Raw genomic sequence first — 26,260 nt, 5'->3', positions numbered from 1 at the left:
GAGAAGAAAAAAAACAATTTTAGGAAGGAGAGGGCTTCATTTCTTGGGACTTTTCCATAACACATTCACAACACTGAGCAGACTCTTCTGTCAAAGAGCATAGCTACAGTTTCTTGTCCACTCTACCTCATGGAGTAACCCTGAATATCACAAAGGTGTAATGTAGACAACAAAGGAATAAAACAGTAGAATTTTCAGACTATGCCTTTAATATAACATTCAGAAAACCACCACTGTGGGAATTTTACTTGTTGGATTCCTATTAATGTTGATTGTTTTCTAAGTAAAATTTCAAAAGACTAAACATACATTCATTTTGTTTCCTTTTTTTAAAAAGTATTTATTTTTTCACCAGTGCAATTGGAAACAGGCAAAGAAATGTACAGAAAAGATGTTCATATATAAAGAAAGAAATAGCAAAATATTTTTTGGTCATAATTTAGAAACAAGCTAATCTATAAGAAGGGGACAGTTTTCCCCAATTCCTCTCTTCCCTAGAAGAGTATAAGCACAGGTTCTCAGTTCCTGGATATCCTTAGCAGGCCTCGGATACGTCTGACAAGAGCTTGTATAAAACTATAGCGAGATCGAACTTTTGAGTATAATCCTTCAATGTCCAGAAGTTTCTTTTGTAGTGATTCTCCAAAAGCGTTGATAGCATCAGCCTGAAGCTAGAGGTAAAACAGATGACATATCATTATTAAAATTACAGTCTCAAATATTTCTTTTATTCTATCTTCCAATTTACAGTATTCTTTGAATTTTTGTAATGCGGTCCTTTCTCATGTAGCAAATTAACTAAACATTCACACTTCCATGCTAGAATTTACTGGTATAGAATTGTTTTTCCCTCTTTCCTATCTTGTAAAAATGTGTAAAATCTTAAATAGCAACAACTATGGATGCTGCTTTTGATATATGGGCATATACACTAAAACTTTTCCCCAAGGGCAATACAAGAAGCTGTTAGGAGTGGATGCCTTTGAGGAAGGAAACAAAGGATGAATTAGAAAGAAGCTTTTTACTTTTATTTGATTTTTCAATTAAGAAAAAAAATTAAATGTGTTTATTTTCAAAATATATAAATAGAGGAAAGGAATCTGGTATACACTTCAGAATTCATGTATTTTAGAATGCATATATAGTTTTGGATGGATTCTATTGGTATTATACTGAAACACTAAAATTAAGTGTAAAATTAGATGACTCTAACTGCCTTAGATTTGCAGTAAAATCAAAGCACAGAGTGAGAAGATCATTTATTAATCCTGCATTTCTTCTAACTATAACAGAGGAGTCTAATGAAACAAATGGTCATTAATTCAACACGTATTTCTCAAACATCTTCTGGAAGACCTATGCTTTGGCTAACTCTGCCCATGGCCTCACTGAACACTGGCTTCCCTAAACAAGCCAACCAAAACATGAATTACTATTACGCAGTCACTCAGAGGGCAGATGCAGTCGGGGCTAGGACGAGAGCATGCTACGTATGACATCTGGTTAAGTATGGAGGATGCTCTTTCCTGGATAAAGGCCAGTCATTGGCTTCAAGAAAGGCAGTGACCAAGAAGGATTAGAGAAGACTAGAGGCTTTATCAGACCAGAGCTAGGGACACTCAGATGCCTAGCAGCAGATCTAGTTGTAATTAGTTTATCTAATATCACATACCCTGCTAACTATTTTGTTCCCAAGACTCTTATTAGGTTCATGTGAGGTTTTTAAATTAGTTGTTTTCGGAATGCTCTTCATCCATTCCGATATTACAGGTCAAGAGATTACTAAGTACATAATACTATAATAATATAGTCTCCTGCAAAGGAATTTTTAATGGCTGCTCATAATCTCTCCATTAAATTATTTTCTCAAAAATTAAGTGCTAAGTTATCCTTTGTGCCTAAGAAGTCCACAAAGTCAATCTAAAGAAATCGGGAGTTTTCTGATCACGACACCTACTAATGGCTGAATTCTCACTATGTTGCTTCCAGGCACTATTGCCCCAGAAGCCCCACATACGAAATCTCATTTTATCCTGACAAAACTCTCTGAGGCTGAACTATCATTCCCATTTCTTTGGTGAGGAAATGGAGGCTCAAAAGTAAGTTGTTCGAAGTCCCAAAGCTGTTAGGCGGCCAGGCCGGAATTAAAATCAGGTCTTTGAACACAATCCTGAAAATCATTATCTTACCAACATACTAGGCTTTTCCTTTTTTCCTTTCAAAAAAAGAAAAAGAGTATGGGGATAGAACCTCACCTGGTCTATGTCATGTTGGCTCACTCCAGTCAGCCCACTTCTAAAATCCAGGTTGGTTTCTGAAGTGAAGGAATCTGGTGATGAAAGACACAAACAAACCAGCTTTACAAGTATGTATCTACCATTTGGCGGAAGAACCTGAAGACCAGGGGACTCTGGAGCTGGCCAACCCTTCACTGGGAGAAGCTAAAGACTGGCGTCTAAGATGTTCTTATGCTCCACACTACCTCCCATGAACAGAAGTAAAGTACAAAAAACAGCTTTGTCTAATAACGAAGTAGCTCTCAATGGCCCAATCCACTCTTAGAAACCCGGAAACATAAAAAATAAATAAAAATGTCACTAGTTTTTCAAGGCACTGAAACCTATAGGTATGTATGGTTCACTAATCTTCAGAATAAAGTTTACCTTGTAGTCTTCTGCTTTTAAATAAGGTTCTGGAGGCAAACAAGGAATCTTGGGAGTCCGTGGGCGTGCAGTGTAACAAGTAGTACTCCAGATGGCGCCAAAGAATAAATAGGCAGGTCTCTATGATGACTGAAGAGTGCTCAGACTAAAGGAAGATAATCTCATCAAACCAGTTTCTGAGGAGGAAAACAAAGAGACCTCACTACTTCATGAGTGAAGACCCACTGCCTCGGTCTGAGAGAGAGGAAACATTCCACTGAAGGTGTCCCCCCCAGAAAGCAGCAAGGTGAGAGGAAGGAGGTGGGGACCAGGGGCTGCTGCACCAGCAGAGTCCCCAGTGTCCCTGCCTTTGGTCCAGAGTGACTGTATACATTATCAGGATTACTAGCTAACTCTAAAAGATAAGAAAAAAAATTTCAGGTTGGAAATAGATCAGGCATTTACTGGGAAAAAAAAAATTATGTCCCTTCTCATACAGTTTTGATGCCCCCAAAATTTGAGAATCAGCAAACAGTTCCTACATTTAAAGAGTCTCTTAAAGGTCACCATTCAAATTCCCACTGTGATTTCCATTAAGGATACAAGAACAAAGGGAAAGCAGTTTGGCTCGATTGTTGATCAACTTCACCAAGCGCCGTCTTGCTAGAACATATTTCTGGGCAGTGGAGATCTTCTCAACACCAACAGGCATCACAGACTGACACAACTGAGGACCAGAAGCAAAAGCAGCATTAGCGAGAACATAAACTGTAACAAAAACTTCATGAAACTCTATAGAGCGAGTCCCTATGACAGGCAAGGCGAACAACATTCAAAGAAGTTTAAACATCCTTGCAGACAAGGGTTATTATCTAGTTAGGAAGCTGGTAACTTTAAAAAAACTGAGAGCCAAAGTAGTGGAATTCACAAATGCAGATTCATCTGCTGCTTTCTGGAAAAGGTCTTATCTCTGAAACCGACATTTCCAATCTGCTGATGGGCCCACCCACCCTGAATTTCCTGTCAAACTTAAACAAAACACAACAGTAGGTTTTTCAAGCTGCAGGTCTAACAGTGCCATGGAGAATTTCTGTAACAGCTGTCATGTGTCTTCTGAAGAAAATGTAAAGCAGATTTCTACAGCATAAACTAAAATAGGCTCATCAACCCAGAACCGCCCTTCATCACACCTCTGCTCGGCATAAGCACTGTGGGCCGCCTCAAAATTCAGCTGTGGCTTTGACAGAAGGCACCCTGAAGTGCGGCTGGGGGAGCACCACATCCTTGATGAGAAGGCTGCAGTCCCTCTGGCAAGAACCAGAATCACCCACAAGCTGCACGTGAGGGGGAAGGGCTGCCAGAGGTAAACCACCCCATTTCAGGGATTATCTGAACATCATCACAGTTACTCCTGCCTCGGGACTCGCTAGCTGTGTGGCTCTGGCTAAGTCATTCAACCCTCCAGGACCACCATTTCCTCATCCGAGAAAACAGGCGTAGTGACAGTATCTGCCTCAGGGACTGAGAAAGAACTTGCAGCTCGGGCCGGCACATGGTCACCACCCACCACACGTGCCCTGTCATCCTGGAGGAGTGGCAAGAGGGAGGAGCTCTGGCTGCTCTGTAAAGTGAGATGGAGTTTTTCAGGACACTTGGTACAAACGAGGAATGACAACATGGTTCCACATCCAGGCTGCCAAAGGCCACCAGGAAGCTTCGGCACTCGCCAAGGGATACGTGGCATGGTTCAGCTGTGCCAAACAGGAAAGACAGGAGCTGCTCAGGAAGCAGGCCTAGCAACTCAGCATCGTTAGCTACAGTAAATATCAGTGAGTGATTCTGGGTGACTGAGGGCAGGCAGTCAGGTCTGAGGTGCCATCTCATTTGTCTGAAAAATTCACCCGAAACCAAAGACGCTGAAGGCACAGAGACATCTTACTTAAGGGATCACTTCTACTGAATAAGCCTTTGTGACAGAAACCCAAGCTTCTCAGCACAGATTTTAAAAGAGCATAAATTACCAAAGCTCTTCTTCACAAGCCAGCTGCCGTCCTACTGGAGGGCAGGTGGTGTTCCTGAACAGGTGTGACTTGCCTGTCTCCCATTCAAGTGTTCCTCTGCTTACCAGGCGTGGTACTCCTGTGAGGGACTCTTCTTCAGGCCATACAGAGCCATCATCTCAAACCCTTTCATCTCACTGCACACGTCATCTTTATGCACAAGCTGGACACCAGGACTGTGGCCCTTATCAGGAAAAGCAATGGCTTCTCAAAACTCTCCACAACTTGTTATAAGATTCATACCTCTTTGATCTCGTCTGGTGGAAGTTGCTCTACGTTCTGTAATTTGTTGACACTCCGTCGATGACTGTCGTAATAGCTGAAGAAATCATTAGCGCTTTGTTTCAGCAGGTAGACAATAATACCCAAACCAGGCAGGCGCCAGTATGGAATAACTGGAGCTTGAGTATCTAACAGAGTTGGAAAAAAAAAAAACACAATGTTCCACCTATAAGACCTGTTTTAAATGAGGGATGGCCGGGAATTGAAGGGCATTTAAGCTATTATTAAAACCAACCCAAGACTACTGGTGGGTACTTCTGACAGTTCAGAGGAGTGGTGAGCTACCACGATCAGGAGCTCCTATGCCCAAAGCTGGAGCCTAAAGAATAGGGCAATCTGGCTGGCGGACTCTGACAGAACTCTCCCTTTATGGGGGGAAGACCTCTTTGGGAAATCTGGCACACACCTTTGCATCCAGCTCCCCACCCACATCCCCAACACACACACATACGCGCACACATGTGCAAGCCGTACACACGAGTTGGAGTTTCCAGAGCCCAGGGGAAGAATTCCTGCCTCACCTACAGCCCTAGTTATATGGATTCATTTCTGGTTTGCACCTCTCTGGTTGCTGAATTCCCAGCTCACAGTCATTCTCCCAAAAGAAGGAGAACACTGAGATATTGAAAAAATACAATTAAATTTAAACTTTAACAACTCTCTTACACCATGAGTCCATTTGGGAAGGAAAACAAAATGTGCCACCTTTTACTCAACTAGCTTCTGATGAAGGTACAAAGGAACCATGAGAAGTTGGAAAAGTAGTTCGTGAAGGGAAAAACTGGAAGGATTGGTGCAAACAGAGCAATTTCCTCTTACAACCAAGTGACTCCTTGGAACATACCTTAGTAATTTCAAGTACAATTTGGAGATAATCTTTGTTTAATGCCTCTAACTGCCAAGAATACTGTAGGAGGGATGTGCATTTGCTTCCTTCCCCACTATCTCCCTTAACTTTGCTTCAAAGTCAGATTTCACAGGTCTTCATGAGGAGAGGAAGAGAGAGAACAGTTTCTTGTCAGTGGATGTTGCCACCAACCAGGACACCCTAGACTCATCTAAGTTGCCGGGTTTCCTTTTCCCATCTTCACTGAAGATGTGACAGTCTCTAGAATATACGGCCTTCTCCTAGGGACCCTGGTGCCCAGGCAACATTTAAATGATACCTACTCTGGTAGGAAAACATCCAAAAAGAGAATGATCTAATGCTGACAGGAGTACTTCAAAGCCTATCAGGAGTTCTCACATACTAACATGATCATAGCTAGAAAATATTAAGGTGTGCAGAAGCCAGCAGACTTAAACGGCAGATGAGGACAGCTCATGACAAAGCTGACTACAGAAACAGATTCTGCAGGAAAGAGCGTGAGGTCTAGGCGGCAGAAGTGCTACAGGAGAGCGCCCTGAACCACAAGTAATAGCACATATGCTAAATAGTAACAGTGACGACTCGCAGGAATGAAAATAATTCTACGTCACACTTAGGCAGTGCTAAGGCCAGACATTGCTCTAAAGCACTTCACGTTTGAGTAACATGATAATCCTTCCAGTAATTCAATGGAGAAGAGCCTGTTGTTACTCCCATTTTACAGATGAGGAGGCTGAGGCACAAGGAGGCTAAGTAGCTTTTCTAAAGTCCTATCAACAGTCGCTCACAGAACGGGAACTCGAATCTAGGCAGCTCATCATGAGTCTATGTTCTTCGCCGCTAGGTTAGACCACCCTCTACAACTGAATGTTCTTGAACCTACCACACACCTATCCACTCCTGTGTCTACAACTGGCAAAGGTAAGTAGGCTTTTTAAGTCTCTAAAAAGTCTGAGGAAAAATGAAGACCAGTATGTAAGGCTTCATAAAGTTCACCATCAAGTATTAAAGATCTAAGAATGACTTCGTATGTGAAAGACTGGCTCAAAGTGAGAAGAAACCGAATGAACTGTTAATAATTACTACTGATACATTATTAGCATATAATTAATGTTTTTGAAGAACAGATGACAAAACTACAATTTCATTTGAAAATGTTATGAGGTTAAATTTGTTTTAAAATGTTATAAGATTCAAGGGAGAAGAAAAGGGCCTCCTTCGATACTTTATAATAGAGTCACACAAACAGTTTTCGGCACCATTTACGCGAGACAGTGGTTATATGCTATTAAGCTAATATGTTTTTCATAATATCATTCTATTAAATATTTTATGTGATTAAGTAATTTTCAGAGAAAATAAGATCTTGAAGAAGATGAAAATGTGACAAAATGATGTTCAGAAACCTCACACAAAAAGCTTCTGGAAATGAGCAGCAGTGCATTACATTACCAAGAACCACTAAGATCTGAATGGGCTTTGTCTTCTGAGTCTCCCACGGGATAACAGCTTTAATCAGCCCATAGCCGTCACTTTCCAGATCTCGCCTATTATGTCCTTAGGAAGTTACAGACTGTGTCATCTACATTTACTTGGCATCTACTTAGCACCTACATTTTACTTTGCTGTGGTATAGAAATTTGGGGCTATACTACAGGACCCAATTTAGACACTGCATTCAGCTCAACATGATTTCACACATAAACCGTCTGTTACATTTGTACATTTCTCACCCAGCTAGCTTACTCACCAATCTTAGAGCCTTTCTTTGGGGTCTCAAGTACTATTCAAAACCATACTCTCCCCACAAAGCTTTTCTAAACTTATCCTCAGAAAATCTTGACTTTCTGTCCTCTCGGGCTCTCTAGCTTATGCATGGGACTGACAACACTACCGCCTTACTGAGCCTTCTTAAAGTCATTTACAAATTTTCCCACTAATTACATATAAAGAAAAAACCTGTGTCTCACTGGAGCCAACTAGATTTTGTCTTAATTACAGAATACAGAAATACAGAAAAAATACAGAATACAGAAGAAAACTTAATCCTCAAATACATAAAGAAAGAAACAGGCTCACCTTGCCGGGGTCCATCTCTGTTAATGGTTTCTGACAGGCTGGGGGTGAAGAGACACACAGCCTGTTGAAATGTGGGGGAGATCTGTAGCATGAGTGACTGGCAATATTCCATGACATTGGCACAGATCTACGAAGGAAGAATAACAGTAACAAAAATATTAGTTCCCCAAATGCCCAAATATCATCGAACTCCAGATTTGGAGGAGAACAAAGTTACTGATCATTTTGTAAAATTACAACAAAGTTCTAAATCAATTTGCAAAATTACTCCCATCTGCCCATCTGTTATTTTGCTTCTGAAAACACACAAATGTTCAATAACAGATACACGATGCCCACCCTTCTTTCTTACCTGCTGCATGGCTAGTTCGAGCTCATCTTTCTTGCTCACTCGATCTCCCTCCACATTATCATCTTGAAATTTAAACTGACGCAGTCTGTCAGAGCCCCCAAAGCGGCTTAGAAGTCCTAAACACTGGCGCTGAGAAAGAGAAAGAGATTTTATTCATATATAATGGGATATGTCTAAAATTAGTGACCTCTCTTTGAGGGATATAAAAAAGAAAAACTCATCAGGGAGTAAAAATCGCTTTAAGGAGTCTGATTTCTTACTTCCAACTGAGGCAACTGAAGTTAGCCCTATTAAAATTAGCCTCATTGCAACTGCCATTTGCTCGGCAGTCAACTTATGAACACCATTTTTTTTAGCAATTAATCCCCATTACACCATAAGCATTAGCCAAAGAATATTCTGTTATCACACCAATAATTCCTTGGAAGATACCCATTAAATGAACATAAGTTGATAAACAATGAGAAGGAAAATGAGATGGCAAATAGACGACACCATGTCACAAGCACGTCCATGACCATTTTGTCTAAGAAGGCTCAAGTTTAAAGGCTGCTTCTCCTAGGGCCACTTCTGGGGACTTCATAAGAGGGTGGGAATACACAGGGAGCCTTGGCAGATAAATGAAAATGTCATCTGCTTGAAATGTTGGTACTTTTCACCTGACAATTTAATTTTTCCTAAGGTTCTTGGAAGGAAAAGATAAGCTTTTCACAATTGGTAACCAACAGGTTACTCAACCTCCACAAACCTCAATGCTCACATTCCCAGGGCGTAAACAGCGATTCCTACTCTAAGAGATTGTGGTCAGGATTATCTGAGACAATGAATGAATCATATTTACACCTGTATACAGTGCTCTGCACATAGTAAGGGGACAACAAAAACATGTTTTGTACTTTAAAAACTGGTATCTCGGGGTGCCTGGGTGGCTCAGTGGGTTAAAGCCTCTGCCTTCAGCTCAGTGATCCTAGGGTCCTGGGATCGAGCCCCAAGTCGGGCTCTCTGCTCAGCAGGGGGCCTGCTTCCTCCTCTCTCTCTGCCTGCCTCTCTGCCTACTTGTGATCTCTGTCTGTCAAATAAATAAATAAAATCTTTTAAAAAATTAAAAAAAAACCTGGTATCTCACACACACCCATGTACACAGACATACACAGATATATAATACAGCCTACATAAACTGATGTTAGTTTACATAGTAAGACTGGATAAGGCAAAACGTATTAAAAAGACAATATAAATTTATTTTGTCAATAGAAGACAAAAAAAAGAGAAGAGGAAAAAAAAGCAGAGTATTTGGGTTTTGCTGGTGAGAGTGCAACCCTTTTCAGAGTTTGATAATGGCTCAACATGTCCTGTGTGTGCATCCTTGGACCCAGCAAGACCAGTTAGTTTATCTAATCTATAGCTCAAAAATTTGTACACAAAAATGCTGACAGCAACTGTTTTCTTTTGGAAACCTGAAAAAACAGTTCACAAAAAGAGAACTGGTGGGGCGCCTGGGTGGCTCAGTGGGTTAAAGCCTCTGCCTTCAGCTCAGGTCATGATCTCAGGGTCCTGGGATCGAGCCCCACATCGGGCTCTCTGCTCGGCAGGGAGCCTGCTTCCCCCCCTCTCTCTGCCTGCCTCTCTGCCTGCTTGTGATCTCTGTCTGTCAAATAAATTAAAAAAAAAAAAAGAGAGAACTGGTTAAGAAAATCACCGTATCAAAAACAATGAAATATAAATTCTAATATATAAATACAATTTTCTGAAGCCAATCAAAAGTGAAGCTATTCAGATCAAAGCAGGCCAGGAGGCTCCCACAAAGACAATACATATTTAGTTGACAATATGTTTGAATATATTAAAGGGAGATTACATAACTGGAAGACAGCCTGTGAATAAATTAGAACTAACTATATAAAAACCAAGCAAATAGGGGTGCCGGAGAGGCTCAGTCAGTTAAGTGTCTGCCTTTAGCTCAGGTCATGATCCCAGGGTCCTGGGATCGAGCCCGCATCATCAGGCTCCCTGCTTGGTGGGGAGTTTGCTTCTGCTGCTCCCCCTGCGTGCTTGCTCTCTCTTTCTCTGTCAAATAAGTAAATAAAATCTTAAAAAAAAAAAAAAAAAAAAAAAGCCAAGCAAACAAAAAAACCCCCAACTACTCACTCTAGGGAAAACATAATGTTGCACTTAAAAGTAAACATGGGTGATAACCCATTCTTTTTTTTTTTTTTTTTTAAGATTTATTTATTTATTTATTTGACAGAGATCACCAGCAGGCAGAGAGGCAGGCAGAGAGAGAGGAGGAAGCAGGCTCCCTGCCGAGCAGAGAGCCTATGTGGGGCTCGATTCCAGGACCCTAGGATCATGACCTGAGCTAAAGGCAGAGGCTTTAACCACTGAGCCACCCAGGAGCCCCCTATCACCTATTCTTAATCATAAATGACAAGTGCTGATCTAATTAAAATTATGATGTAATTATGTTGCATTTCAGTGGGGGGCGGGGGACAGTGTTGTGAGAAACGTCCATATTATACAGTGGAAGAAAAGGACAAAAGGGATCTAAGGTCTCATCCTCCTCAATGGGAAATCAACAGATCATTCCTAAAATTAGAAAATAAACACATTATTTTGATACACCACAAAATCAATTAAAACCCATCAAGAGGGTTTGCCCAAATCCAGGAAGCAGAACAGGGAGGATGAATGAGAGGACTTCTGTATTTTACTGTAAGTCTTTTAGGAACTACTCTTTAAAGAAGTCAGAATCAGTTACCTGGAATCTTCCAATATGTCCCTGAAGCTCCATTAGAGATCCTTCATTTACATCAACATCAAGTTCATTTAATATACCTATAAAATTTGGAATGCTTTTAAATACAGTTTTATAATCAACAAAATAAAAACATTAAAAGACCAGGAAGAGTGGTTCTAGCATTTTATATTCCCTATGTATAAGAACAGAGACTTGCCATGAAGAAGCTCTGGGAAATACAACTTCACAAAGACTGGAAGTTCACCAATTGTTCATTTATATGCAACTTAAATCTAGACTGAATTCATAATTTTAAAAGGTACTTTTTAAAGGTTTTGGCATAAATATCACTTTTTATTTATAACCATAAAAGTTAAAATTTTCTAAACTCAGCAGTAAATTACTTTGTCATGAAAGAGTTTAGGATATAAAATGCTGATAACGAAATACATTTCCTTTTTCATTTAACTCTCCTAGGTACTGTATCATTTAATTTTTTTTCATTTCCCTTAAGCAAAGTACAGTTTGCATATACATAAAAAAGTTCCTATTCAGCTTGTTTAGACTTACTACAAAATTCTTAAATCAAAGTGATCAACCTCTCATAGGAAAAAAACTATGAGGGAAAAAAAAGCTATCAGGAAAAAAACCTTCATTTCTATCGAGGCCTCCAAGCAAACCCACACTGGCTTCTTCTTTGTTCCATGGCTGTCGTCACGCTGAGGATCACCTGCACCTGTCCCAGTCACCCTAACTTTCTGTTTGCACAATCCCTTTAACTCAGGTCTAACTTCCAAGCATCCACTCCAGAGCATATAACCCAGAACCTTATCCTTTGCTACTCACAAAAACAAGACCTCCTCTTTCCAGATTTTTCAGCCCATGACCTCACAAAAACCTATAGAAAATACACACGCTGGCTCACTGTACCTCACCTGTGCCTCATTCTCTATCCCTTCCCGCCTCTACCTCCTCTGCGAGTCTGCTCCCAGAATCCCCTTCTTTCCCAGCTTACCAAAATCTATCCTGCCACAGAGGATTTTTCCTCACTATTTGAAAATATGTCCAGGTCTCCTTTGTACTCCAAAACAAAACAAAGACAAGGAAAAACCTGGTTAATATAAAATTCTTGAAATATTTTTTCCACATTTGCTGCTTACAACTTTAAGCCCTTCTCTTCCCATCCTATCCCTTGAAAGCTGGATTGTGTATCTAACACTATCATGGAATGCAGGCTTTTTCCTCTTTGTCCTCAAACTTTCTGATCTCTGCAACATGTGCTGCTATTCCCCAGTTCTTTTTTTCCACCTGCTGCCTCTGTTTAAAAAGACTACTTAGGGCGCCTGGCTGGCTCAGTCAGTGGAGCACACAACTCTTGATCTTGAGGTTGTGAGTTCAAGCGCCACACTGGGTATAGAGATTACTTAAAAGTCAAATCTTAGGGGCGCCTGCCTGGGTGGCTCAGTGGGTTAAAGCCTCTGCCTTCAGCTCAGGTCATAATCTCAGGGTCCTGGGATCAAACCCCGCATCAGGCTCTCTGCTCAGTGGGGAGCCTGCTTCCCTCTCACTCTCTGCCTACCTCTCTGCCTACTTACCATCTCTGCTGTCAAATAAATAAATAAACTCTAAAAAAAAATTAAATCTTAGGGCACTTGGGTGGCTCAGTCGGTTAAATGTCTGCCTTCCACCCAGGTCATGACCCTGAGTCCCAGGATCAAGTCCCACATCATGCTCCCCACTTGGTGGGGAGCCTCCTTTTCCCTCTGACCCTCCCCGCTCTGGTGCTCTCTCCCTCTCTCTCTCTCTCTCTCAAATAAATAAAATCTTTTAAAAAAATAAGTAAAAATAAAATAAAATAAAAATCTTAAAAAAAAAAAAAAGACTACCAATTCTCAGTTTCCATAAGACCCTTCTACTAAGTATCAGTTGAGTCCTCTATGTACCATTTGTATCAGTCTCTACTCCAAAACACTTTCTAGAATATTTGTGGGTCCTAGAAAAAAATTAACCTGCTCACAAGTATTTGAGGAGGTAAGACACACCCAGGATAAGGCGAGGCAATACAGGGGACACAGTTATAAATGGGCTTATAATTTAATGGGAGCATTTAAGATAAAAAATATATATAGCAAAATTATGGGAGAATACAAAATAATACATCATCAAGGGTTAAACTGCAGTGTAGGGTTGATAGAAGTTAAAATTGTTAAAAGTTTGTTGAAAAAAATCTGGGAGGGTATTTGGCATTATTTTCAAAAAAGTTTTAAGTATATATATTTTCAGACCAAGCACTGTCAGAAATTTATCAAGCCGACAAGCTCAAATCTACAAAAACACATATGTGTACAAATAGACACACACACAGTTATTAAATGCCACACTTCTGGAAATTTAAAAAAAGACTGGGAACAGTCAACATGTTACAGGGATATGGTTAAACAATAAAGATCTGGTTAGCTCTCATAACTGGAGAATTATGCAGCCAATTTTTTAAAATGAGGTAGGAACTCTATGTGATGATGAGAAAAGATCTGGAAAAAAGTTACAGAGCAGTGTGTATAGTATGATTTCATTTGTGTAGGGAGGTGACAGTTTTATACCATATGCATAGAAATGTCTAGAAAAATAAATTGATAACTGATTTCTTTTAGAGAACAGGAACTGCCAGTTATGGTATTTTCACTCTGTTCTTTTATTTTGTTTGAATTTATCATCAGCATGTTAAAAATAAAACCCTGCTTTTCTGAATACAATCTTAATACCCTAACAGAGTCAAATGATGCTATTAAGCAAAATGCAAAAATTTTAGGCATTTAAAAAATTTAATGACAGGAGACTTCATGAATAAAATGATCTTACCAGAGGATATGATAAATTCTCTTTTATCCTAACTCAGCACTTTTGGTGCTGAATGAAGTAGTATCATAGAATGAAGCAGCATCATAGAATGTCCCTCTTGGGGCACCTGGGCGGCTCAGTCAGTTAAGTGTCTGAGCCTTTGGCTCAGGTCATGATCCCAGGATCCAGGGATCAAGTCCCGCATCAGGCTGCCTGCTCAGCAAGGAATCTGTTTCTCCCTCTCTACCTCTCCCTCCTGCTCTCTCTCTCTCTCTCCCTCAAATAAATAAAATGTAAAAAAAATAAAGAATGTCTCCCCTGTCATCAACCTACAAAATGAATGAAATTCGCCAAAAGGGGGTGGCGGTGGGGGACTTATGTAAACACTGAAAAATGGTGATGGCAAAGGAAAAAATAAGAGAAAATTCTGGTGAAGTAAGTAGCATTATTCAGCTTCATGACCCTTATTCCACTCCTCAGATGAAGTGAAGGAAAGAAGATAAACCAAAAACTCTTGCAAATTCTCATGAAGACTCTTCAATTTGCAGAGAAATCTTTTAGAGTAATTAGGCAAGAAATCAAGGGAAACCCGTTAGGAGGAAAACCATTACAAAGCACCGTGGGACCTTAGTAGAGGTAAGAAGGATGACCTGACTGGTTTCATCTGAAGACACTGGGATGAGCTGGGGAAATGAGCCTAACAAGCACACAGGACTGAGATACACCACGACTACGAGGAGTGGAAGCTGCGCTTTCATCCGAATAAGCAGGGGCTCCCAGTGCTTCCCCAGGCACTGCACTCCGCCCTGCCAAACACTCTTCCTCTCCCAGTACAAAAGGGCCCAAGCACTGATACCCCATGGAGAGAAAAACATATTGGGGTTGTGGGGAGCAGAATCACGGGCTGGCCTCGGACTTGGCAATAGGTTAAAAATGGAGGTAGTATAGCCTACAAGTTCACAGCACAGGCTCAGAAGCCATACTGGCTGGGAAACCACACCACCAGTATTATCCATGTGACTTTGGACAAGGCAACCTCTCTGTGACTCTCTGTGCCAGGCACCCCAAAACTAAATAGCTTTCTTAAACTGCACGTGAGAGGTAATCTTGTTCTCGTTAGTTGTAAAATGTGGAAAATAATCTCGTCAGGCTGTTGTGAGGAATAAATAAATATACTAAGTGTTTAAAATAAGTACTTGGCACATTATGCTTAGTAAATAAGAGCTACAAGTTCTGAGGTAAATAAAATCATAATCAGCCATGCCATCATTCACGAATAAAGGCAACTTTTAGACATTCATTAACATTAGAGTATTCAGGGAGCATAACATACTTTTTCTTGGGAGAAGGGACCTCAGTACAAATTAAAAATACCAATAGATAGGGACGCCTGTGTGGCTCAGCTGGTTAAGTGTTCGACTCAGGGTCCTGAGATCTAGCCCAGGCAATGGGCTCCAGCACCAGCTCTGTGCTTAGTGCAATCTCCTTGCCCCTCCCCCTGCTCACAAGCACTCCCTTCCTCTCCCCTGCTCTAATTCTTTCTCCAATAAATAAAATCTTTAAAAAAAAAAAAGAGCTAAGAGCTCTTATGCTCTGAGTGAAGAAACACTTCTCTGGAATTCAGCAATGTTTTCAGAGTCTCTTCAATTAATTCTTTAATCTGTTAAGTTCACATAAATTTAAATAGTTTCTTGTTTTTTAAAGGTTTTATTTATTTATTTGACAGCGAGAGAGAGAGAGAGAGAGAGAGAGAGCGCGAGCGAGCGCGAGCGCCTGACCTGGGGCTCAATCCCAGGACCTCAGGACCACGACCTAAGCTGAAGGCAAATCCTTAACGACTGAGCCACCCAGGCACCCCAGAACTAAATAGCTTTCTTAAACTGCACATAAGAGGTAATCTTGTTCTCATAAGTCACCTCAGGATGTCCCTGTCTCTCCTGTACATGCATAATCAAAAAACAATGTCTGAGAAGCCACTCACCAAATGTTAACATGTGATGATTCTGTGCTTGCTTCAGCAGCACAAGGATTGAAAAAAAACACTTGCTAATTTCCAGGCAGTGAGGTTTTGAGTATTAATTATTTTCTTGAACTTTCTGAATTTTTGGTATGATCATATATCATCTTATACATATAAACTTACTAATTTAAAAAAAAAAAAAAAAAAAGGCTGGGCGCCTCAGTGGCTCAGTTGGTTGAGCAACTGCCTTCGGCTCAGATCATGATCCCGAGTCCCGCATCGGGCTCCCCGCTCCTTGGGGAGTCTGCTTCTCCCTCTGACTTTCTCCTCTCTCATGCTCTCTATCACTCATTCTCCTTCAAATAAATAAATAAAATCTTTAAAAAAAAAAAAAGGCAGTTAACTCTGTTAGTACCAATTTCAATAAGTCCTATGTACTGCAAAGCCATAAAAACTTCATTCTATGAAGTATATGTCAGTCTGTAGAGAATTATTCAAAGTCTGTTCAACATAATCAACTCACCAGGAAGGGCTGCTTTACTTATAATTCCTGTCAGCAGAGCCAGTTCCTGCAAGGAGCCAGCGCTCACGTCCTGACAGCGCAGGATCGCTTGGATGGTATCCGAATGGGAAATGAGAAACTGCAGCACCTGAGCCAAGGGAGGAGAAACAGAAAAAAGGGAGGTCAAGACGAGCACATTTTTTCTACATCTGTAATTCATCTTTTTAATAAAGCCGAAGCACCAAATTTGATGTCATGAATTACAGTGAACGTAATATAAGTGACTGTCTTCTGCATTTATAGAGTTTATTTCCTCAAGAAGCAAACATTTACCTAAAATGCAAAAGAAAACCAAAGATGATTTCAGCTTTTAGAAATTACTGTACTGGGCGCCTGGGTGGCTCAGTGGGTTAAGCCACTGCCTTCGGCTCAGGTCATGATCTCAGGGTCCTGTGACCGAGCCCCGCATCGGGCTCTCTGCTCAGTGGAGAGCCTGCTTCCCTCTCTCTCTCTCTGCCTGCCTCTGCCTACTTGTGATCTCTCTCTGTCAAAAAATTAAATAAAATCTTTAAAAAAAAAAAAAAAGAAATTACTGTACTTAGAGGCTAGGGTAGAAAAGTATAATATAACTTACAACTACTATATGAAAACTATTACTTGACCCTTATTTTGTTTATTTTTATCTAAATGGAACTAGAACAGGAATTTAGAATGAGTGGGGATAAAAATGACTCCCTGAATTTAAGTTGCTCTATGAAAATCTAACTAGCCTGACATAGAAACAATCACATAAAAGTTTTTGTTAAATTCTCCTTTTGATATAACACAAATACGATAAAAATCCTGACCTCTAAACTCTGCCCTTCCACTGTGGCATTTTCAAGCGTACTTTCATGGAGGAATCCAATTATTTTTACATGTGATGTCTTCTCAACTAGATCATAAATGCCTTGAAGGCTGAAATATGTCAAAACAAGCCAAACATCTGAATCACTCAGTAATTGTGCCCCCTTTTATTTTTTATTCAGATTCCTGGCCTTAGCCCGTAACTGTTGGACATAGAACTCTGCAATCTTTTTTTTTTTTTTTTTTTTTTTTAATGTAGGCTCCATGCTGGGTCCCAGTGTGGGGCTTGAACTTGCAACAGTGAGATCAAGACCAGAGCTGAGATCAAGAGTTGGATGCTTAGAGAAAGGGGAACCCTCCTACACTGTTGGTGGGAATGCAGGCTGGTGCAGCCACTCTGGAAAACAGTGTAGAGGTTCCTCAAAAAGTTGAAAATAGAGCTACCCTAGGACCCAGCAATCGCACTACTGGGTATTTACCCTAAAGATACAAATGTAGTGATCCAAAGGGGCACGTGCATCGGAATGTTTATAGCAGCAATGTCCACAATAGCCAAACTATGTAAGGAATCTAGATGTCCATCAACAGATGAATGGATAGAGATGTGGTACATATATACAATGGCATACTATGCAGCCATCAAAAAACTGATATCTTGCCATTTGCAACAACATGGATGGAACTAGAGGGTATTAATGCTAAGTGAAATAAGTCAATCAGAGAAAGACAATTATCATATGATCTCTCTGATATGAGGAATTTGAGAGGCAGGGCAGGGGTAGGGAGGGAGGGAAATGGGGCATGGGGGGTAGGGAGAGAAAAAATAAAATGAGATCGGGAGAAAGACAAACCATTAAGAGACTCTTAATCTCATGAAACAAACTGAAGGTTGCTGGGGGTTGGTGGGATAGGGATAGGGTAGCTGGGTTATGGACACTGGGGAGGGTATATGCTATGGTGAGTGCTGTGAAATGTGTAAGCCTGATGATTCACAGACCTGTACCACTGAAGCAAATAATACATTATATGTTAATTTAAAAAAAAAAAGTTGGACACTTAACTGACTGGGCCACCCAGACACCCCTCAATAATTTCTATTTTTAAAACAAGCTCCTCAGGGGATCCTGCCACAGCCAGTACAAGAGTGGTATTAGAGAATCTTGTATCATCAGAATGTCCCACTTCTTAATAAAAAAAAAAAATCTTAATCTCAATAAAGGAGAAGACAAGGAAAGTCTTCTGAGTTTTAAAGAACTGACTCCAAGGACACATGGAAGTGGCAGGACGTACTAAAGCAGCATAAAACAAGGGGCCATGCTAGAAAGAGCAGCATTCTACCTCAGTGACATAAGGCCAAAGACTGATGGCAGGGAGAGCACCTAAAATTACCATAAAGTATGACACAGTTCCTGGGGGTGTCACAATAATAGAGCAGTATAATCAAAATCTGCTAGTCCTAATGGTAAGTCTCATCAGTGAATGGCTAAACTATACACATATTATTAGTTTAAAGAAACAAAGTTTTTTTTTTAAAGGTTTCATTGAAAAGGGATGAAAATAAAACTGATTTCTGGTGCTCAATGAAAAAAATTTTTATTAGTTAGAAAATTCACTTATCTCAATTCGTTCTCTAAATATCACAACCCAATGGGCCATAATCATCTATCTTCCATATTTTCTGCAAGGCCTAAAATGGTGTACGGCCTCTCAATAAATCTCTGGTTAAATTACATTTTAGAAGCCAGTTTTTTCCTATCACAATAACCACTTTCTTTTACAGAAGAACAAATTTAGAGATCTTGCTTTCCATATCACTATTCTATTCTTCGCTGTGGGGTTTCATTCAAATAAGAGCGGGTCAATGAAGTTCACAGCAAAGTACAAGGGGCTGGTTTTCGACACCCAGGGCTGCCACAGACAGTATGGTCAAGTCACGGACGTGGTCTATGGCTCGGGTTTGTGCAATGGTAAAATGAGGACCGACACCGTCTACCCCAAGGGCTCTTCTCACCTGCCCCGCCGCCTGTAAGTGCTGGGCCGTGCTGGACGTGAGGATGACCTGGCACAAGCGGAGCGCCGGGAGCAGAATCTGCCGGTAGCGGTCCACTGGGGCGGGGACGAACACTGGCGGGTCTCTCAGGCCGAACATGCTTCATTCATTTCCACCCAACAAGGAGAGAGCGACAGTCCAAGAGTTAAGGGATGCTAACAGTTCCTGCCCATCTCCATGGCGAGCAATCACAGGTGCCTGATTAAGGTGTGAGGCTACTAAGGAGAACTCTGCATCCCGTATCAACAGTAAAAACGGAGTTATTTCAATTCTGAAAAATTGTGGTAAAGAAAATCTGTACAATTTGAAGACAATGCTTGGAACTTCAACATATTTATCCTACTCTAAATGCTTCTGTGGGCCACAAAAACTACAAACAAGAAACAGATAAAAACTTTATTTTCTCCACATTTCCTTCTCCTATACGCAGAGCCAGAAATGAGTCCACATTGTCCATTACACTAATAAATCAAGATTTGAAAAAGTTAAAATGAGAGGCACCTTGGCGGCTTAGTTGGTTAAGCAACTGCCTTTGGCTCAGGTCACAATCCTGGAGTCCCATGATCGAGTCCCACATCGGGTTCCCAGCACCACGGGGAGTCTGCTTCTCCCTCTGACCTCCTCCCCTCTCATGCTCTCTGTCTCACTCTCTCTCTCTCAAATAAATAAATGAAATCTTTTAAAAAAAACAAAAACTTTAAAAAAAAGTTAGAATGAGGCTGTAAAATTTCACTTTTAAGATAAGGTATTAATAAGCTATCATTTATTATAAATGTTTATATTTAAATTTTTAAACAAAACAAAATGGTTGCCTGTTGAAGAGAAGGGAATGGAAGCAAAATACAGAAATAAGAAAAAGGCTTTGCACAGACAAGTGATTAGATGCCAATAGCTAAGGAATGTAATTAACTCAATCCTCTTTACATAAGGGGAAAATAATAATTCTCATGTTTAAGATTTCAGAAAGCAATATAAAAAGAAAAAAAAAACACTTCTTTGCTAGAGGTAAAATAGTTCTACAGTTAATCCTGAAATACTCAAATATTCAATTTGGCAATGGATCTTTTGACAAAAATTAGTAAAACTGACCTAAGTGTTATTTACTGCTAAGAGGGTATGCTAACAATACTGTAGCCAGGTAGAAAAAAATGAGGAAAAAAAAAAAACAAACCCATATTCAAACTGAACTGATATCTGTTAAAAAGCTTGAAACTTAAAAATAGCTTGACTAAAAGTTTTCAAATGTGCAGAGTTGGTAAAATGATACAAGAAAAATATAAAATACTATTCAAATCATCAGGAATAGGAAATCTACAACAAATTATAATTTCACTATAATACTTTAAAGAATCACTACAACTAAAAATAAATGTTCCCTTTTTTTTTTTTTTTTTTTTGAAGAAAGAGAGCGAGCATGAGTGGGAGGGGGTCAGGGGTAGACAGAGAGAGAAAATCTCAAGCAGATATCGAACTGACCTCTGGAGCCAATGCAGGGCTTGATCTCAGGACCCTGAGATCATGACCCAAGCCAAAATCAACAGTTAGATACTCAGTCACCTGGGTACCCAGGCACCCCTAAAAATATATGTTCTATTGAACGGAACACTAAAGTTGAGAAGAAAAACATTTACTAATAAAATCCTCTATTTTCCTCTTACATTACTGCTCTAAAATGGAAAGAATTAGGTCCCTCCTACTTTTACCCTCACTAGCAACTTCCATTTATTAGTAAATGGCAGGGACAGAGGACCCAAAAAGAGTCATCAAGATGAAAGAATACTGCTCAAACAGAATGATAAACCAATGGGTTATCATTGGCAAAATTTTACCAATGGCAAAATTATGTTTGGAATATCTTTTTTCCTCACTGATCCTTTACAGTGAAGAATTAGTAAGGAAACAGCACCAACGTGTAGGGACACTTACCTCTGTGGGTCCATCTCTGGGCGCATGTCATAGACCTGGCACTGCGCCAGTCGCACTATCACCCCAGACCTCAGCAGCTCTAAAGCACCCTGCTGTATCTTAGCCACTCTTGTAAGAAATGCCTAAGAAGTTACAAAGGGAAAAACATCATTACAGAAATCATATCCAGGGGCCTCAGATAAAAATGAGACTCTCTCCCAGCACGTTTCTGATCTTCGATCATACTGAAGAAACACTCTGAGCTAGCTATGCAGGGGCACATTAGACTACATTTCTCAGGATTCTGTGAGGACTGAAGGGCACCACACATCTCAAGTGCTGCCTCCAGTGCTTTGCATGAAAGTAAGTACTCGACTCCACCGGAGTTTCTCTCACCATCATGTGCGCACAGGGAGGGCAGGGAAGACTGTTTTGCCCACAGCTCTATCTCTAGTACCTGGTGCCACACCTGGCATGTAATGGGTATTTAATAAATACTTACTGAATAAACAAAGGAAGGGAAAGAACTTAATAAGGAATCTAAGCCTTTAGTGCTCCTATTATTATGAGATGGTAGGGTTTTCAACCAGGAGGGAACAGAGAAAACAAATTTGGAGGAAAGGAAATGATGGATTATATGCTGTCCTGAAAATCCTGTGTTAAACTAGAACTAGCACATCGATACTAGAATGTTCACCAGGCAGCTAATGGTCTGAATTTTATTGTGAAGAGGCAATTTTGCTCATTGCTCTCCTCAGGACTGAGTGTCCTATCATTTGCCATCATCAGCAACCTGACTGAGTAGCGGTTCCATGACCCAACCAACCCTCTCAGGATCACTTCAACTCAACGTCAGCAGGCCTAGAAGACGTATTTCTAACACGGTTCCAAATTTCAAACTCCTTAAAATGATTACAGCTTACATGACAGAAATATTCAAAATGGTGACCTCACTAATGTTCTTTAATCTATTTACAGCTCTAAGAGGCAGTGAGCTGTTGATCTAACTTCAAATGAACATAAAGCCTTACCATTTTGGATTCGTAAGTGTAAAGGGCTTTTAAAAGGGGAGGTTGTGGAGTTAGTAAGCTCTGCAAAGTATGGTCATCTTCTACCAAGCTGTCCACAAGCACCTTCAAATAGCCACTGTTAGAAAGATACAAAAGCCATTGCTGCTGCTTGTCTACGGAGACAATCCGATCAAGAAGAGCCAGTGCCAGCATCTGAGGGAAGAACAAATCCCAGTATGGAATATGAAGATGGCCACCAGAATCATTGACAGAAACTGCCTTCATGTGAAAATACTTAGCACTTTTCTTACAAGGAGAATGGTAGCTAACAATAATATTTTCTTATTTTGTGTTTTGTTTGTTTGTTTTGAGAAACTGAATACAGAGAATCCATGCATACAGAATCTCGGTTTATTAATAAAAGGAGGAAAGGGACTTTTAAAAATAGCTTTTTTTTTCCTAACTGTGAAGTTTTAATTGTTCATTATAGGAAACCTAGAAAATATAGAAAAGCATATAGAAATACATGATCTGAGTTTTAAACACTGTTAATCCATTTTTGGTCTCTCTCCTCCCAGTCTTTTTTCTTTTCTTTTCCTTTTTGTTTTTTGGGTTTGTTTGTTTTTTTAAGATTTTATTTATTTGAGATAGAGAGCGAGTGAATGAGAAAGAGAACATGAGCAGGGACGGGGAGAGAGAGAAGCAGGCTCCCCGCTGAGCAAGTATCCCAATGCAGGGCTCGATCCCAGGACCCTGGCATCATGACGAAAGTGGAAGGCAGACGCCCAACCAACAGAGTCACCCAAATACCCCAGTTTTTTTTCAATGCATAAGAACACTTAAACTTTTTCAACATAATTGAGAACTTACTATATAGTTTATATCTTATCCTATTTCTTAAAATCTCATTTCCCACAGTCTTCAAACACAGTTGACCTTTGAACAACACAAGGGTTAGGAGCACAGTGGAAAATCCACGTGTAACTTAAGAATCCCCACTGCCTTAATTACTAACAGCCTACTGTTAACCAGAAGCCTTGCTGGTAATATAAACAGTAGATTAAAACAAAAAACAGTAAATTAACATATGTTTTTTATGTTCTATGTACCATATACTGTATTATTCCAATAAAGCTAGACAAGAGAAAATGTTATTAAGGAAATCGTAAGAAGGGAGCTCCTGGGTGGCTCAGTCAGTTAAGCATCTGCCTTCAGCTCAGGTCATGATCCCAGAGTCCTGGGATCAAGCCCAGCATTAGGATCCCTGCTCAGCAGGGAGTCTGCGTCTTCCTCTCCTTCTCCCTCTCCCTCCCTCTGCCTTCTCGTTCCTGCTCATGTGCTCTCTCTGTCTCTCACTCTCTCTGTAAGATAAATAAATAAAGTCTTTTTTAAAAAATCATAATAAGAGAAAATACATTTACAGTGCCGTACTCTATTTGTCAAAATAAATCTGTGTGTAAGGATGGACGGGTGGCTCAGTTGGTTAAGCGACTGCCTTCAGCTCAGGTCATGATCCTGGAGTCCTAGGATGGAGTCCCATATCGGGCTCCCTGCTCAGTGGGGAGTCTGCTTCTCCCTCTGACCTCCCCTCTCACAGGCTCTCTGTCTCTCTCAAATAAATAAAATCTTTAAAACAAACAAACAAACAAACAAATCTGTGTATAAGTGGACCCATGGAGTTCAAACCCATATTGTTCAAGGATCACTTGTATATGATTCAGAGGCTATGAAATTCTCCACTAGCAGGAAGTCATTTTCTCACTGCATTATCACCAGTATGACACAATATTTTAAAAGAAATATAAATGTAAGAAAGATATATTCAGTATAAAAGCTGTGCCTCCAGCATTCTCTTAACCAAAGATCTTCCTTAAGCAGCATTTCTAACAGTGTAGAGCCAATCTCACAATCAGCAGAAAGATTATTCTGAGGGAAAATTTTGAACAAACTGAGATTTCTGAACAGAATTAAAACATACGAATAAACAACAGAAATTCCAAATCATAGCAAGTAAGAAAATTCACTAAAATATATTAATAGAAAACAATTCTCAATATGCAACATGCATTTGAAAAGTTGATTCAGTTTATACCTTAGTAAGTCAAAACACTTATTCAATCATTCTACTAAATAGAGTTACTGTACCCTTCCAATCTCATGACCATCACAGGCATCTCGACAGACCACTTCCATGAGCGCAGCACCGTAGCTCTCAATGATGGCTATGTTTTCTCGCTGTAATTTACTAAATACATCTTCAGGGGCTGTCAGCCTTTCCCACATGGTTTTCTTGGCTAATAGGGTTATAAAAGAAAACATTGAAAATATTCCAATAAAAAACAGTTTGGTAACTGAGTACAACTCATACACACAAGAAAAAAAATCCCTCCATTACTGCATGTACCCATAGGCCCACCAACCAAAGGATCCAGGCAGGCGAACTTCAAGGACCCAACGCACACATTACATGTATGTACACTAAGATACCAATGGTATTAGGAAAAGGAAAGACTAGTTATTCTTAAAGAAATCAAGATGAATTATAAGAGTACAAGAGAACCAATACCCTGTGTTTATTCTGCTAACCAATCTATTTTCATCCTTTATTGAGATCTATGAGAAATGTGGCTAAAGGGACGCCTGGGTGGCTCAGTTGGTTAAGCCGCTGCCTTCGGCTCAGGTCATGATCCCAGCGTCCTGGGATCGAGTCCCACATCGGGCTCCTTGTTCTGTGGGGAGCCTGCTTCTCCCTCTGCTTCTGCCTGCCACTCTGTCTGCCTGTGCTCTCTCTCTCTCTCTCTCTCTCTCTCTGACAAATAAATAAATAAAATCTTAAAAAAAAAAAAAATGTGGCTAAAAAAATCAGGTACAGGGCGCCTGGGTGGCTCAGTGGGTTAAGCCGCTGCCTTCGGCTCAGGTCATGATCTCAGGGTCCTGGGATCGAGTCCCACATCAGGCTCTCTGCTCAGCAGGGAGCCTGCTTCCCTCTCTCTCTCTGCCTGCCTCTCCGTCTACTTGTGATCTCTCTCTGTCAAATAAATAAATAAAATCTTTAAAAAAAAAAAATCAGGTACAACGTAGACCAGTATCTACTTCCCAAAAAATTAAGATAATTTTATTCTTTTATATTTTGTAATTGAAATACTTATTAAAAGAAAGAGTATAACCTGTATCTTAAAGATATGATCATACATCATACATCATACATCTTACACAAGATTCATGTAACCTTCCAGAAGTTTCAAAAATATATTACATAAAGCCATGACCTGTATTTGAAACCAATCTTGTGATTTTTTTCCATCTACTACCTAGCAGCTGTTTTAAAATTAAAGAAAAGTTCTCCAGATTAACTGATCAGAATGGAGAGTAAAAATGAAGCAGGATTAATCACGAAAAATAAAAGTTAACCCACATTGGGCCTACATTCCATTATAAAGTTTGCAGCAGGCAAACTTTCAGTTTTTTGTTTTTTTTTTTAAGAGTTTATTTATTTATTTGTCAGAGAAAGAGCCGAGTGAGACTGAGCACAGGCAGACAGAGTGGCAGCTGAGGCAGAGGGAGAATCAGGCTCCCTGCCGAGCAAGGAGCCCAATGTGGGACTCGATCCCAGAATGCTGGGATCATGACCTGAGCCGAAGGCAACTGCTTAACCAACTGAGCCACCCAGGCGTCCCCAAACTTTCAGTTTTAATATTTTTTCCCTAAAATATTTTCAGCTCTACTATGAATTTTATTTGTTATAGTTATTTTTAATTTCAAATAGTGTCAAAGGAGGGTATGGTTTTTACGTTTCTCAATGTCACTCCCTTAGGTCATATGGTCCCATCTACTTCTCAGCCTCACTTTCCACTCTTCGCCTCTCCCACTAGCTGCCACCACACAAGCCTTTATGTTTCTGAAATTTACCACTTTGGCCTCAGGATCTCGTACACTTTGATTTCTCATGGTTTTCCTCAGATCTCAGCATGGCTGCCTCCTCTTCATCATTCCAAACTCTAATGTCACTTCTCAACTACATCCAACACTCCCTACACTACTACACACAAACACATCACAGTTCTATTGTATTTTCTGTCTAGTACTTACTTACCAGGACCTCAGGTGATATTACAGTGGGATTCTGTGT

General features: G+C 40.2%; 1 protein-coding gene across 1 annotated transcript in view; it reads right to left on the bottom strand.

The window, feature by feature from the left end:
• Positions 1–319: 319 nt before the first annotated feature.
• The window catches only part of NUP205 (nucleoporin 205), an 85,444-nt gene continuing 59,503 nt past the window's right edge, over positions 320–26,260 (bottom strand). The window contains 13 exon segments of the mRNA XM_047694905.1: positions 320–671; positions 2,256–2,329; positions 2,664–2,792; positions 3,246–3,369; positions 4,946–5,112; positions 7,932–8,058; positions 8,284–8,412; positions 11,042–11,118; positions 16,342–16,468; positions 19,178–19,316; positions 21,143–21,264; positions 22,153–22,344; positions 24,277–24,425. Of these exon segments, the coding sequence (XP_047550861.1) occupies positions 519–671; positions 2,256–2,329; positions 2,664–2,792; positions 3,246–3,369; positions 4,946–5,112; positions 7,932–8,058; positions 8,284–8,412; positions 11,042–11,118; positions 16,342–16,468; positions 19,178–19,316; positions 21,143–21,264; positions 22,153–22,344; positions 24,277–24,425 (1,709 nt within the window). The 3' untranslated portion in view covers positions 320–518.

This window comes from Lutra lutra, chromosome 11 (genome assembly GCF_902655055.1).
Source record: "Lutra lutra chromosome 11, mLutLut1.2, whole genome shotgun sequence".
Classification (NCBI taxonomy): Eukaryota; Metazoa; Chordata; class Mammalia; order Carnivora; family Mustelidae; genus Lutra; species Lutra lutra.
This window is presented reverse-complemented; position numbering and strand designations above follow the sequence as displayed.